General features: G+C 38.9%; 1 protein-coding gene across 5 annotated transcripts in view; it reads left to right on the top strand.

The window, feature by feature from the left end:
- MBOAT1 (membrane bound O-acyltransferase domain containing 1) overlaps nucleotides 1–15720 on the top strand; it is a 167985-nt gene that overhangs the window by 112243 nt on the left and 40022 nt on the right. The window contains exon 13 of one of the 5 annotated variants that reach the window (XM_061194860.1): nucleotides 1711–3150. The exons of the other annotated variants lie outside the window; for them this stretch is intronic. Coding sequence (XP_061050843.1) covers nucleotides 1711–1837 — 127 coding nt within the window. The 3' untranslated portion in view covers nucleotides 1838–3150. Of the gene's footprint in view, nucleotides 1–1710; nucleotides 3151–15720 lie in introns of those variants that run through there. 5 annotated transcript variants of the gene reach the window in all.

Raw genomic sequence — 15720 nt, 5'->3', positions numbered from 1 at the left:
ACACAGAGAAAGATGGCTCACGCTCTGATTTCCCTTTATTTTCTAATAAGAGTACTAATGCTGTCATGGGGGCCCCACCGTCATTGCCTCATCTAAACCAAATTACCACCCGAAGTCTACTTCTCCAAATACCATCAGATTGGAAGTCAGGGCTTCGACGTATGAATTTGGGGGAGGACACAAACATTTAGCCAGAGCAGAACCTTTCTATGAAATCATTTTCAAAAGCAAAATCTCATGTTGTTGTCTTTAACTAGATGACACTTTATTAAATTCAATGTATAAGAATGTTAGAATTTGTGTAGGAATTTTTGTAGATAGCAAACTCCTTGAGAGTAGAACTATGCTTTATTCATCTGTGTATCTGGAATACCTAGTTTAGTCCTAGCATGCTTTACAAATGTTAGCTGAGTTTTTCCATAACAAAAAGATGGAAGTATTGCTTAAAATTTGAGAGAAGCATGGAATGTCAGAATAGGTTACTAAACCTCCCTGGGAAGCTGAAGTTTTTTTCCCCTTGACTTCCAGAATATTTGGCTTTAATCTAACAAAATTGCTCCAGTGTAGATTTGGCCACGTGTAAAAGATTAAGGCAAAATGCAAGAACAAAGTACATTTTACGAAAGCAGACTTTGAAAGCTGGAGTTCCCTCTGCCTGGGGTGTGCCTGTGAGAATCGCAGCTTACACTTGCTGAGCCAGTGTGTTTATCTGTAGAGCTGTTATTCACTCTCATTAATGTCCTGGTTTAAATAGTAAATCAGATGGTCACTTACCTGTGGCTATTCACCCCTCTACTAATTACTACCATTATGTCTATACGTCTCTTCTTTTCCATTCCCAAAAGAAGGAGTGGGATCTTTGCCTTTTGTAGATCCCAGTTCAATGCTTCGTACATCCTAGGCAGTAAATGCTTATTGAAAGAAGAAATGAAGATATGTTTGCTTCTGCTGGAGCTTTTAACTATTCTATAGACCTGACATTATGATCACAGAAGCTGGGGAATGACATGTAAATCAGTTGTGGGTCTCCTGCCCCTTAACATTATTTTCCTTTGCTCTTCAAAAAGCATTGGAGAAAGTGTAAGTTCAGTTTTCCCAAATGGATATAGAACAATTTTATAAAAGCTATTTCTAATTACTTGCATTCATTGATGTGTACAGTATTTATTGAGCATCTACACTGTGTCCAGTACCACACTTATGCAATAAGTCCACAAACCTCAAAAGCAAAACTTGTTTTAGTTTGGATGAAAATCGAGTTATGTAGTAGGCTTTTGAAATCTGGATTCTTCAGGCTCATAATATATACAAGAACCCCTGACACTTAGTGGAGCACATTGGCTAAAGTGTCAGTTGCATTTGTGTTTGGGGAACATAGGGTAGGGCTTCAATTTCATTCCATGCATCCTTAGACTTTTAATATGGTGGGTTTCTAGCTGTCAGGGTTGATTCTCTCGATCTGCTTATTACATCAGTGGGACATTGCCATACGTCTGTCTGCAGATGGGCTGGTTGGTTTGCTCTGCCCAGCTTTGTGGTTTTGGTTCATCCCTGGCCCACTCACCCACCAAAGGGAGTTATCTGTGGAGTGGATCAAGGCAAGCCTGAGGGCAGTCAGGTCTGCCAGTACCAAAAGGTGATGTAATTGCTTCATGTGACATTTCCCACATACACCGTTGTTTGAAATATAATTTGTGTGTTTATTCCTAGGTCCATGTACTTTTACTTACACATTATCAGTCTCCTGATCATACTATTCCTGCCAATCAAACCACAAGCTCATAATCAAAGGCGGCCTCAGACTCTGAACTCTGTTAATAAGAAAAAAATAGATTGATACCTCCAAAAAAAAGAAACAAACAAAAGCTGAACACGTAAGACTGCAAATCACTGGACAGAGGAGATAAAAAGACTCCAGAGTTCTCCAGTGACTTAGAGGTGATGTTTACATGCATCTATTTTGTTTTGATTTTTTAAGTGCAGGGAGTATTTTTATAAAGCTTTTTTTGTACCATTGAATCAGCCATGTCCAGTTGATTTAATACTTTCTAGGACATTTGAGTAGTATGGAGGTGTGTGGAGAATGTGCTAGAACTGCAGAGACAGTCCATTCTGGGCTAGCTGGGTCTTCACTTTTCTGGCATGATCTCCAACCACTGAAATCTGGACGTTGGGAACCCGGGCGTCTGCTCCAGAAGTTAGAAGGTAAAGCTGAGATGACTTGTCTTCCAGAACATATGCAAGACGGTTGTTCCTTGGGAAGCCCCCAATCCTTTGACTTGTGACATTACTGTTCTCAAACACATTAACTACACTCAGAAGACTGCCGGGGAGGGACCGTGTGGAGGGAGGTTTGCAGAATACTGAAAATTCAATGAGCCTGGAGGACTAACTGTGAATGGACACTTGAATAGACTGGAAGTCAGGCACGTGCCCTGAAGGTGGCTGCGTTTCCCCCCCCCCACCCCCCCCCCCCCACCAGGGATGTAACCCTTCTTTCTTCTGAAATGAGCCAAGATTGGAAATCAGAAAGTCTCCTGTCCACATACCAGAAGTCTCAGAGGGGCTACTGTTTTCCAAATGTTTTCCATTGCATATGTGCCTTCTGCTTGCCCAGGCATGGCCCTGAGAAAACACCCAGATTTCACACCATTAAGGCAGAGGGATGTCTTTTTATAAATATTTTTTAAAGTAATTTAAAGTTATATTGAAGTTTGGGAAGAAGAGGCAGATATTTCTCTTTTTTCCCCCTCACTTCTCAGAGGTGTTCATGATCACAGCCATGATGTTCACTCGGGCTGGTTTCCATTTTTTTCAATTTCATAGCTGATTAAATCCGACATTGTTTTAGTTGAATCATCCTATTAGAAAGCAGAGATTGAAAAATGGTTTTCCTTTCTATCTTTGTAATGAATGTGCTGTGGCTCCTTTGGGAAACTTCTATTGGGTGATATTCTATGTGGGAGAAGGAAACATGGTATTAAATGTTGTGGAAAATAATAATGATAATAATAAAATATATGCTACAATGTTGTACCCTCAATCAAATACCTTGGGAGGAGAGAATTTGTTCAAATCAGATGGTAAAAAATGAGTTTCTTACTAAATCATTACTGCATTTCTACATAAAGGAAATATTTCTAAAAAGAATTGCTTTTTGTTTGTGTCAGACTTGCCGTTCTGAAGCATGTGTGTGTATTTTGTGTGTATTTTAACAAATGTGTACAAGGTTTTACTTGCTTAAAATTTGAGCATCGCACGTTCAATTTGTACTACATGTCAGGTGCTTGGATGTTTTTGGTTTGATTTCTGATCTTCGTTCCTAACAGTGCAGGTAGGATTAACCTCCTTTTACAGATGAGGAAACAGAATCAGGAAGATGGCTGCTAACTGCCCCACAGTCACAGACTTAGTGCTTGAGCTGAGATTTGAATCCAAGACGGTCCCAAGAAAGCCACTGGCCGTGGATCTTTCTATGAGGTATCCTGCTGGTGCATCTCTTTGGACAATGAAATGTGAAACGATGTGCTTGTCCCTTAAAGAGTTTGTGTGGTCCTGATGCTGCTTGGAACCTGAGCTCCAGTCCTTATGTGAGACAATGGAAGTTAAGAAGTAGCACTTTTGTGCCAGCGTAGGAGGCTCACCCCAGTTTAACCAGGGAACCTTGTGGCAACCCTACTTTGCTGTCCCGGGAGGAATATTAAATAGTGGATAGAGGGAAGAGAATGTAGGTGCCTAAAATCTGTCAGGGTCTGTCTCCAACAGGAATATTTTGAGGTGCAAGACCAAGAAAAATACCCATCTTGCACACCAGCAAAAATGGTATACATCACCATTGGCATGGAGTGTGTGGAATAATCCATCTTACAATGAAATCTTTGAACTTGCAATATGATTTATGTCTGGGGTTCTCTGCATTTCTGAGAGAAGTATGAGTATCTTCATTTCTGAGAGAAGAACTTTGGTGGTGAGAGGAGAGGTGATCATAAGGGAGACCAGCAGTCCTGCTTTGCAGAGACTCTGCCAACCTCTCAGTCCTGGGTAAACAAGGACCACTGGTCCCTTAAGAGACCACTCAGAATCAATTACTCATTTATGGAATGGAAGTCAAGCCTGTGGAATCTGGGCTTATAGATTCTCTATTTCAGACAGTGCTAGGTCCTGGGACACCCTTTTCATATTATGAGGCCTTATTCAGTACTAAAAGGACAACACCTCCAAGAGCAATTAGTACCTTTTTCCCCCTGAGAACATTTAACCATAGAAAAAATTTCAATTTAGGACCAAAGTTTAAACAGAAGATTGGGACTGTTCCTATTGCCTTAGAGTTCCTAGTTGTCCTAAACATAGTATGCATTTAATAAATATGTTTTGGGTTGATGAGCTTGCAGTTTAAAAGAAATACATTTTAGGGTTTGTTTTTGAAAAGGCCAGATTTAAAATATTCTATTTTAGCTCAACATCTCTAATCATCATGGAAATGTGAATCAAAACCACAATAAGATCTCACTTCACACCAGTCAGAATGGCTATCATCAAAAAGAACACAAGGATAGAAAGCCCAGAGATAAGCCCATGCACCTATGGTCACCTAAGCTATGACAAAGTCGGCGAGAATATACAATGGAGAAAAGATTGTCTCTTCAATAAGTGGTGCTGGGAAAACTGGACAGCTACATGTAAAAGAATGAAATTAGAACACTCCCTACCACCATACACAAAAATAAACTCAAAATGGATTAAAGACCTAAATATAAGGCTGGATACTATAAAACACTTAGAGGAAAATATAGGAAGAACACTCTTTGACATAAATCACAGCAAGCTCTTTTTCAATCCACTGCCTACAGTAATGAAAATAAAAACAAAAATAAACAAACAGGACCTAATTAAAAGCTTTTGCACAGCAAAGGAAACCATAAACAAAACAAAAAGACAACCCTCAGAATGGGAGAAAATATTTGCAAATGAAGCAACTGACAAGGGAATAATTTCCAAAATATACAAACAGCTCATGCAGCTCAATATCAAAAAAAACAAACAACCCAATTAAAAAATGGGCAGAAGACCTAAATAGACATTTCTCCAAAGAAGACATACAGATGGTCAACAAACACATGAAAAGTTCCTCAACATCACTAATTATTAGCGAAATGCAAATTAAAACTACAATGTGGTATCACCTCATACTGGTCAGATTGGCCATCATCAAAAAGTCTACAAACAGTAAATGCTGGAGAGGGTATGGAGAAAAGGGAACCCTCCTACACTGTTGGTGGGAATGTAAATTGGTACAGCTATTATGGAGAACGGTATGGAGGTTCTTAAAAAACTAAAACTAGAGCTATCATATGACCCAGCAATTCCACTCCTAGGCGTATATCTGGAGAAAACCAGAATTCTAAAGGATGCATGCACCCTGATGTTCACTGCAGCACTATTTACAATAGTCAGGACATGGAAGCAACCTAAATGTCCACTGACAGCGGAATAGATAAAGATGTGGTACATATGTACAATGGAATATTACTCAGCCATAAAAAGGAACAAAATAGTGCCATTTGCAGAGACACGGATGGACCTAGAGATTGTCATAAAGAGTGAAGTAAGTCAGAAAGAGAAAAACAAACGTGGAATCTAGAAAAATGGTACAGATGAACTTATTTGTAAAGCAGAAATAGAGTCACAGATGGAGAGAACAAACTTACAGTTATCAAGGGGGGAAGGAGAGGCTTGGATGAGTTAGGAGATTGGGATTGACATATATACACTACTATGTATAAAAAAGATAACTAATGAGAACCTACTGTATAGCACAGGGAACTCTACTCAGTGCTCTGTGGTGACCTAAATGGGAAGGAAATCTTATGTATGGATACATATAACTGATTCACTTTGCTGCACAGCAGAAACTAACAACATTGTAAAGCGACTATACTCCAATAAAAATTAATTTAAAAAAAAGAACACAAGTAACAAATGTTGGCAAGAAAGTGAAGAAAAGGGAGCCCTTGTACACTGTTGATAGGAGTGAGATTTGGTGCAGTCACTGTGGAAAACAGTATGGAGGTTTCTCAAAAAACTAAAAGTAGAACTACCATATGACCCAACAATTCCACTCCTGGATATATATCCAAAAAAACCCCAAAACACTAATTCAAAAAGAAACAAGCACCCCAGTGTTCACAGCAGCATTATTTACAATTGCCAATGTATGGAAGCAACCTAAATGTCCATCAACAGATGAATGGGTAAAGAAGATACACACACACACACACACACACATATACATATGTATGTACACACACACATATACTGGAATACTACTCAGCCATAAAAAAGAATGAAATTTTTCCATTTGCAGCAACATGGAGTGACGTAGAGGGCATTATGTATGCTCAGTGAAATAAGACAGAGAAAGACAAATACTGTATGATATCATTTATATGTGGAACCTAAAAAATACAACAAACTAGTGAATAAAACAGAAAAGAAGTAAACTCACAGATATAGTGGTTACCAGTAGGGAGAGGAAAGGGAGGGGCAACACAGGGGTAGGAGAAAAAAGGGGTTATTATGGGATTATATGAAATCATGTATATGAAACTTTTGAAAATTGTAAAGCACTATAGACTTTAAAGAATATTTCATTCAATTAAAAACATTTCTATTTTAGTTTTAAGGTTACCATAAAGAAGAGGAACGTTATTCAGTAGTAACAAAAAATCAGTAAGTGCTTCAGTCTGAGATTTTGACAGGCTAAGAGAGAAAAAGGCAGAAATCGGGAGGACAAAAGAGGAGTTGGTGGGTGGTCCCAGAATGGGGTGGGTGTGCCCTCTGTACTGTGCAGGCTGAGGGCGGAGAGCAGAGGGTCCTTCTGGACAGCCCTTCTCCACCCTGGCTGCACATCACAACCACAACAGGAAGTTTAAAAAGAAGTGATCGATGCCCAGCCTCGCGAGAGACCACATCTCATCTCTTCTTGTCTCCAGCACTTGGCATAGTGCTTGGCATGTAATGAAGATTCAGTAAGTGTTCACTGAATGAATGAGGAATTGAAAGCATGTTTAGTGTGTTGTTGGGTTTGACAGTTTTGATGGAGTCAGTTTTGTGCTGGGAAACATCTTTTCTGGTTTTCAGAATTAGTTTTTGAAATAAAGGCATGTGTTTTCAGGGAATTCTGAAAGCACATTATGTGAAATAGCCACTCAGGCAGGCAGTTTACATAGTCTGAAACCCCCCTGATCTGCCCCTCCATTAATTAATGCATTTTCTTATTTATCAAGTTTTGTTGGGTCTGGAATGGGTCTGGCATTCTGTTAGGCACTGCAGGTAAAGATGCTGAAGACCCATTCTCTGCCCTTGAAGAGCTCACAATGTGACCAGAAAGACAAGATCCAGAGCATGTGCTGCAGGAATACCTGGGGGAGTCCCAGCATGCAGAATGACAGAGTGATTGGTCGCTGTATCCTTGTTTTCCTGTAAGTTTGGAGCTACCTCATCTCACAGTGCCCGAAGGTTACCCAGCACAGCAACGTCACCACTCACCAGCCTCTTGTCCGGGTGAAGTTAAGCCTGCCCTTATCCTGAAATTGGATGCTGCCTTTGCAACAAATCAGTACCAGTCAATGCAGTGGCCACCCAAAGGAGCAGGCTGCGCTTTCACAGTTGCCCATAGAGATAGTGGGGTGGCTAGTCCCCTCCTGGAAGGATCTTTAGTGAAGGTTCCAGGCTCAGTGAATGATGTGATGAGGCCCAAGAGGAAGGGCATTTGCTGAGAGAAGGCCCAGCCCACCTGAGCTTTGTCTAACTCCCTAAACTTACATAAGGCTACAAGCTCCAGGAACAATCGCAAGCCGCCATCCCACCCCCACCCCTGGGCTACAGGAGTGGTTGCAAGCCGCTGCCGCTGGACTCCTGGACTCCAGGAGAGGTCTTGAATTGCCACCATTTCCATCGTGTGCTCTGGGGGTACACGTGAGCTGCTGCTGCTGCCGAAAACCCCAGGACAGAGCACCAATCACCTCATCTGCACAGTCCCTATCAAGCACATAATGGTCAGCACACACCGAGGAAAGGGGCGACAGACATCCACACTAAAAACAGCCCTCACACCAAAAATATTAAAGCTACACAGGGACACTCCCACATATATATAACCCTCTAAGACCACAGTAGATAATTGTTTCTCCTAAACCCCCAGAATAAGAGAAATATAAGTAAAATGAAGAAGCAGAGAAACCACTTCCAGTTAAAAGACCAAGAGAATTCCCTTGAAAGAACAAACAATGAAACAGACCTCTTCAGTCTAATAGACACCAATTTCATAAAGGAGATAATGAAGATACTGAAGCAATTAAGAAAGGCTATTGACAAATGCAGAGTACTGTAAAAAGAAACTAGAGACTATAAAGAAGAACCAAGAAAAATTAGGAAACTCATTTGCTGAGACAAAAGCTGAGCTAAAGGCAATGAATAGCAGAATGAATAATGCAGCAGAACAAGTAAGTGACCTGGAAGATAGAATGATGGAAAGTACCCAATCAGGACAGCAAACAGAAAGCCAAATGAAAAAAAATGATACAAATGAACTTATTTACAAGATAGAAACAGACTCACAGATTTAGAGAACGAACTTATTATTACTGGGGGGAGGAGAAGTGGAGGGATAGATTGGGAGTTTGGGATTGACACAGACACACTGTTATATTTAAAATAGATAACCAACAAGGACCTACCATATAGCACAGGGAACTCTATTCAATATTCTGTAATAACCTATATGAGAAAAGAATTTGAAAAAGAATAGATACTTTTGTATATGTATAACTGAATCACTTTGCTGTACACCTGAAACTAACACACCATTGTTAATCAATGATACTCCAATATAAAATAAAAATTTTTTTTAAATGAAAGCAATATGAGACCTATGGGATAGTATAGAATGTGCCAATCTATGCATAATAGGGATTCCAGAAGGGGAAGGAGGAGGAAAGGGGAATGAAAATGTATTTGAAGAAATTATGGCTGAAAACTTCCCAAACCTAGACAAGGAAACATATCCAGGTACAGGAAGCACAGAGGGTCCCAAGCAAGATAAACCCAAAACAGACCTACACCAACGCATATTATAATAAAAATGGCAAAAGTTAAAGAGAGGATTCTAAAGGCAGCAAGAGAAAAACAAAGGGTTAATTACAAGGGAACCCCCATAAGGCTATCAGCTGATTTCTCTACAGAAATGTTGCAAGCCAGAAATGGAGTGGCAAGATATATTCAAAGTCCTGAAAGGGAAAAATCTGCAACCTAGGATACTCTACCCAGCAAGACTATCATTTAGAATAGAAGGAGAGAAAGAATTTTGCAGACAAGCAAAAACTAAAAGAATACAGCAATACTAAACCTATCCTAAAAGAAATATTTCTATTCTCTAAACAGAAAAGTAGTAAGAATCTATAGGAAAGAGAAAATCACAATTGGGAAGCAAATCACCTAAATAAGCCAGTACACAAATCAAAAAAAAAAAAAAAAAATCAAAAAATTTCTGTGAAAGTGAAGATAACCACAGTGAACAGCAAAAGGATGAAGGTGAAGATGTAAAAGAGGACATCAGGATCATAAAATGTGGGGGAGGAGAGTAAGAAAATGAGAAAATGTAGGGTTTTTTCATTTCCTAGAAGGTGTTTGAGCCTATATGACTACCGGTCTAAGGCAACTAGATATAGGAAGTGGTTAACAATACTTGAAAAACAGGGTAAACACAAGTCAAAAACATACAATAGATTCACAAAAAAACAAAAAGAAGGGAACATAAGTATAATACAAAAGGAAATTATCAAACCACAAAAGGAAGAACAGAAAGGGACACAGAAGAAATATAACATCAATGGGAAAATAAGGTTTAAAATGGCAATAAATACATATCTATCAATAATTACCTTAAATGTCAATGGACTAAATGTTCCAATCAAAAGACACAGGGTGGCAGATTGGATTAAAAAAAAAAAAAAAAGAGCCTACAATACGCTGCCTATACGAGTCTCACTTTAGGGTAAAGGACACACGTAGATTGAAAGTGAGGGGATGGAACAACACATTTCATGCAAACAGAAATGACAAGAAAGCAGGGGCCACAATACTCATATCAGACAAAATAGACTTTAAAACAAAGGTTATAAAGAAAGATGAAGAAGGACACTATAGTAAGTCCCCTACATACAAACCTCCAAATTATGAAATTTCAAAGATGCGAACATGCGTTCACATGTCCAATCACATAAGTTAGTTCACGTGTCTGGTGTACATTGTCACATGTGTGCATCCTCTACAAGTGCTTGTGCCTTTGTGTGCTTTATTGTACAGTACTGTATAGAGTACAGTAGTACAGTATCTTTATTTCAAGCCCAGGATGTCCGGAAGCAAGTGTAAAAGCAGTGGTGATGTAGCTGGTACTACTGTACTTTTCAAGGTACTGTACTGTAATATTAAAAATGTTCTCTTTATTTTTTGTGTTTGTTTTTTATGTATTATTTGTGTGAAAAGTATTATACACCTATTACAGTACAGTACTATATAGCCAACTGTGTTAGTTGGTTACCTAGGCTAACTTTGTTGGACTTATGAACAAATTGGACTTATGAACATGCTGTTGGAATGCAACTCATTTGTATGTAGGGGACTTACTGTACATAATGATAAAAGGATCAATACAAGGATTTTACTCTCATATATATACAACATATATACACCTAATATGGAAGCACCCAAATATATAAAACAAATACTAACAGACATAAAGGGAGAAATTGATAGGAATACCATAATAGTAGGAGACTTTAACACCCCACTCACATCAATGGACAGATCTTCTAGACAGAAATTCAATAAAGCAACAGAGATCCTAAATGATACAATAGAACAGTTAGACTTGATATTTTCAGGACACTACATCCAAAAACAAAAACAAAAAAACCCCAAACCAGAATACACATTCTTTTCAAATGCACATGGAACATTCTCTAGGATTGAGCACATACTAGGGCACAAAACAAGCCTCAACAAATTTAAGAGTACAGAAATTATCTCAAGCATCTTTTCAGACCACAACGGCATGAAACTAGAAATCAACCACAGAATATGAAATGAGAAAAAAACGATTACATGGAGACTAAACAACATGCTACTAAAAACCAATGGTCAACAATGAAATCAAAGAGGAAATTAAAAAATACCTTGAGACAAATGACAATGAAAACACAACCATACAAAATCTATGGGATGCAGCAAAAGCAGTTCTTAGAGGGAAGTTCATAGCAATACAGGCCTTCCTCAGAAAAAAAAAATCTCAAATAAACAACCTAACTTACCACCTAAGAGAATTAGAAAAAGAAGAACAAACAAAACCTAAAGTCAGCAGAAGGAAGGAAATAATAAAGATTAGAGAGGAAGTAAATAAAATAGAGATTAAAAAAGCAATAGAGAAAAATCAATAAAACCAAGAGCTGGTTCTTTGAAAGGGTAAACAAGATTGACAGACCTCTAGCCAGGTTCACCAAGAAATGGAGAGAACCCAAATAAACAAAATAAGAAATGAAAAAGGAGACATAACAACTGATACTGCAGAAATACAAAAAATCATAAGGGAATACTATGAACAATTATATGCCAACATATTCAACAACCTAGAAGAAATGGACAAGTTTCTAGAAACATAGAGCCCACCAAAATTGAATCAAGAAGAAATAGATAATTTGAACAGACCAATCACTAGGAGTGAAATAGAATCTGTAATTTAAAAACTCTCTACAGACCAAAGTCCAGGACCAGATGGCTTCACAGAAGAATTATACCAAACACACAAAGAAGAACTTATACTGATCCTTCTCAAACTCTTCCAAAAAACTGAAGAGGAGGGAACACTCCCAAAGACATTCTATGAAACCACCATCAACCTAATACCACAACCAGACAAAGACACCACCAAAAACGAAAATTACAGGCCAATATCTTTGATGAATATAGATGCAAAAATTCTCAACAAAATATTAGCAAACTGAATCCAATAACACATAAAAAAGATCATATGTCACAACCAAGTGGAATTTATCCCATGTTCACAAGGATGGTTCAACACATGCAAATCAATCAACGTGATACACCATAGACAAAAGAAAAGACAAAAACCACATGATCATCTCAATAGTTGCAGAAAAAGCATTTGACAAAATTCAACATCTACTCACGATAGAAACTCTTACCAAACTGGGTATAGAGGGAACATATCTCAACATAACATGAGCTATTTATGACAAACCCACAGCCAATATAATACTCATGGTGAAAAGCTGAAAGTCTTCCCGCTAAAATCTGGAACAAGACAAAGATGCCCACTCTAACCTCTTCTATTCAACATAGTATTGGAAGTCCTAGCCACAGCAATCAGAAAAAGAAAGAAAAGGTATCCAAATTGGAAGGGAAGAGGTAAAATTGTCATTATATGCAGATGACATGATACTATATATAGAAAACCCTAAAGACTCCACACAAAAACTACTAGAACTGAAACAAATTCAGCAAGGAAGCAGGATACAAGATTAACATACAGAAATCGGTTGCATTTCTTTACACTAGCAATGAAATATCAGAAAGGAAATGTAAAAAAAACCCCAATACCTTTTAAAATCACACCCCAAAAAATAAAATACTTAGAAATAAACCTGACAAAGGAGGCGAAAGACTTATATGCTGAAAACTGTAAAACAATAAAGGAAACTGAAGGTGATTCAAAGAAATGGAAAGAAATCCCATGCTCTTGGATTGGAAGAATTAGTATTGTTAAAATGGCCATACTACCCAAAGCAATCTACAGATTTAATGCAATCCCTATCAAATTACCCATGACATTTTTCACAGAACTAGAACAAATAATCCTAAAATTTATGTGGAACCATAAAAGACAAAGAATTACCAAAGCAATCCTGAAGAGAAAGACTAAAGCAGGAGGCATAACCCTCCCAGACTTTAGACAATACTACAAAGCTACAGTAATCAAAACAGCATGGTATTGGCACAAAAACAGACATATGGATCAATGGAACAGAATAGAGAGTCCGGAAATAAACCCATACCCTTATGGTCAGTTACTCTTTGACAAATGAGGCAATCCTATATGATGGGAAAAAGTCTCTTCAGCAAGCAGTGTTGGAAAAGTTGGACAGCCACATATAAATCAGTGAAGTTAGAACACACCCTTTCACCAGACACAAAAATAAACTCAAAATGGCTTAAAGACTTAAACATAAGACATGATTCCATAAAACTCCTAGACGAGATCATAGGCAAAACATTCTCTGACATAAATCATACCAATGTTTTCTTAGGTCAGTCTCCAAAGGCAATAGAAACAAAAATAAACAAATGGGACCTAATCAAGCTTACAAGCTTTTGCACAGCAAAGGAAACCATAAACAAAATGAAAAGACAACCTACAGAATGGGAGAAAATATTTGCAGATGATGTAACCGACAAAGGCTTAATTTCCAAAATACACAAACAGCTCGTACAACTCAACAACAACAAAAAAACAAATGACCCAATCAAAAAACGGGCAGAAGACCTAAATAGACATCTCTCCAAAGAAGAAATACAAATGGCTAACAGGCACCTGAGAAGATGCTCAACATCACTAATTATTAGAGAAATGCAAATCAAAACTACAATGAGGTATCACCTCACACCAGTCAGAATGGCCATGATTAAGAACTCTACAAACAGCAAATGCTGGAGAGGATGTGGAGAAAAGGGAACTCTCCTACACTGTTAGTGGGAATGTAAGTTAGTAGAGTCACTATGGAAAACAGTATGGAGGTTCCTCAGAAAACTAAAAATAGAATTACCATATGATCCAGCAATCCTACTTATGGGCATATATCCAGACAAAACTCTAATTCAAAAAGATACATGCATCCTATATTCATAGCAGCACTATACACAATAGCCAAGACATGGAAACAACCTAAATGTCCATTGACAGATGAACGGATAAGGAAGATGTGGTACATATATACAGTGGAATACTACTCAGCCATAAAAAAGAATGAAATAATGCCATTTGCAGTAACATGGATGCAACTAGAGATTATCATACTAAGTGAAGTCAGAAAGAGACAAATACCATATGATATCACTTATATGTGGAATCTAAAATATGACACAAATGAACCTATCTATGAAACAGGAACAGACTCACGGATACAGAGAACAGACTTGTGGTTGCCAAGGGGAGGGCGTTGGGGGAGGGATGGAGTGGGAGGTTGGGGTGAGCAGATGTAAGCTTTTATATATAGAATGGATAAACAACAAGGTCCTACTGTATGTCACAGAGGACTATATTCAGTATCCTATGATAAACCATAATGGAAAAGAATATTAAAAAAGAATGTATATGTGTGTGTATATACATATATATATATGAATCACTTTGCTGTACAGCAGAAATTAACACATTATAAATCAAGTATACTTCAATTAAAAAGAGCAAAAAAATAGATAAATTTATGTAAGGCTACCTCCCATATACTGAGAGGAAGAAAACTAGCAGTTACTGGCAATTCCTTTCACATACATTACTTAATACAGTCTGGGAACTTGCTATTAATATCCTCTTTCTGCAAATGTGGAAGCCAGGGCTCAGAGACTAAGTAACTTGCCCAAGGTCACCCAGCTTGTTAGAGCTGTGGCTTGGATCCCAGTCCGGCTAACTCTGAAGTCCATCTTGCCTCTTGGTGCAGAAGCCCTTTAACAAAGCATTTTAAAGCTGAAAGTAACTCTATAAGTCACCTGGTCCAGTGGTTTCCAAATGCAGGTGGGCTGACCCTGTCCCTTGGGGAGCTTGTTAAACAGGCAGGGGGTCGGGGCAGGAGGGATAGATTTGCTGTGGACAAAACGCTGACTGCCATCTAAGGGGAGGAGCAGAAATCCTATCCATGGAAGGTAATGGAAACCTTCCTCTGCTCTTAGCTTCTGTGGGTTGGAGGGAAAGAGCAAACTGGTGGGGTGTAACCACACCAAATCATTCGACTCTGGTCAAGAGAAGGCATGTTGAAACTTCAGTCAGTGCTTGTGCTGCTACAAGACCTTTTGTTAACATGATGCTCAGCCCAATTTGAAATATACACAGGTTGGCCTAGACTTTTGGGACCTGATGTATTTTGTGGGAGCAAACTGCTTTGCTGGAAAAATGAACAGAACTTTGGGGGAATTAGCCGTACCTACTTGGGAGAAGAATGAGACTGCAGAATTTTGAGACCTGAGAAGGGGAACTCCCAGAGGTCAGGGTAACTTTTTTTTTTCTTTTTTTTTTTTATTTATTTATGGCTGTGTTGGGTCTTCGTTTGTGTGCGAGGGCTTTCTCTAGTTGCGGCGAGCGGAGGCCACTCTTCATCGCGGTGCGTGGGCCTCTCACTATCGCGGCCTCTCTTGTTGCGGAGCACAGGCTCCAGACGCGCAGGCTCAGTAGTTGTGGCTCACGGGCTCTAGAGCACAGGCTCAGTAGTTGTGGCGCGTGGGCTTAGTTGCTCCGAGGCATGTGGGATCTTCCCAGACCAGGGCTCGAACCCGTGTCCCCTGCATTGGCAGGCGGATTCTCAACCACTGCACCACCAGGGAAGCCCCAGAGTGACTTTTAAGAACAGGAAGGGGTAGAATTGCTGGGCTGTT

The sequence above is a fragment of the Eubalaena glacialis genome, chromosome 7, assembly GCF_028564815.1.
Source record: "Eubalaena glacialis isolate mEubGla1 chromosome 7, mEubGla1.1.hap2.+ XY, whole genome shotgun sequence".
In the NCBI taxonomy this organism is placed as follows: Eukaryota; Metazoa; Chordata; class Mammalia; order Artiodactyla; family Balaenidae; genus Eubalaena; species Eubalaena glacialis.
Note: the sequence above shows the minus strand (reverse complement) of the source record. Positions and strands in the feature narration are given on the sequence as shown.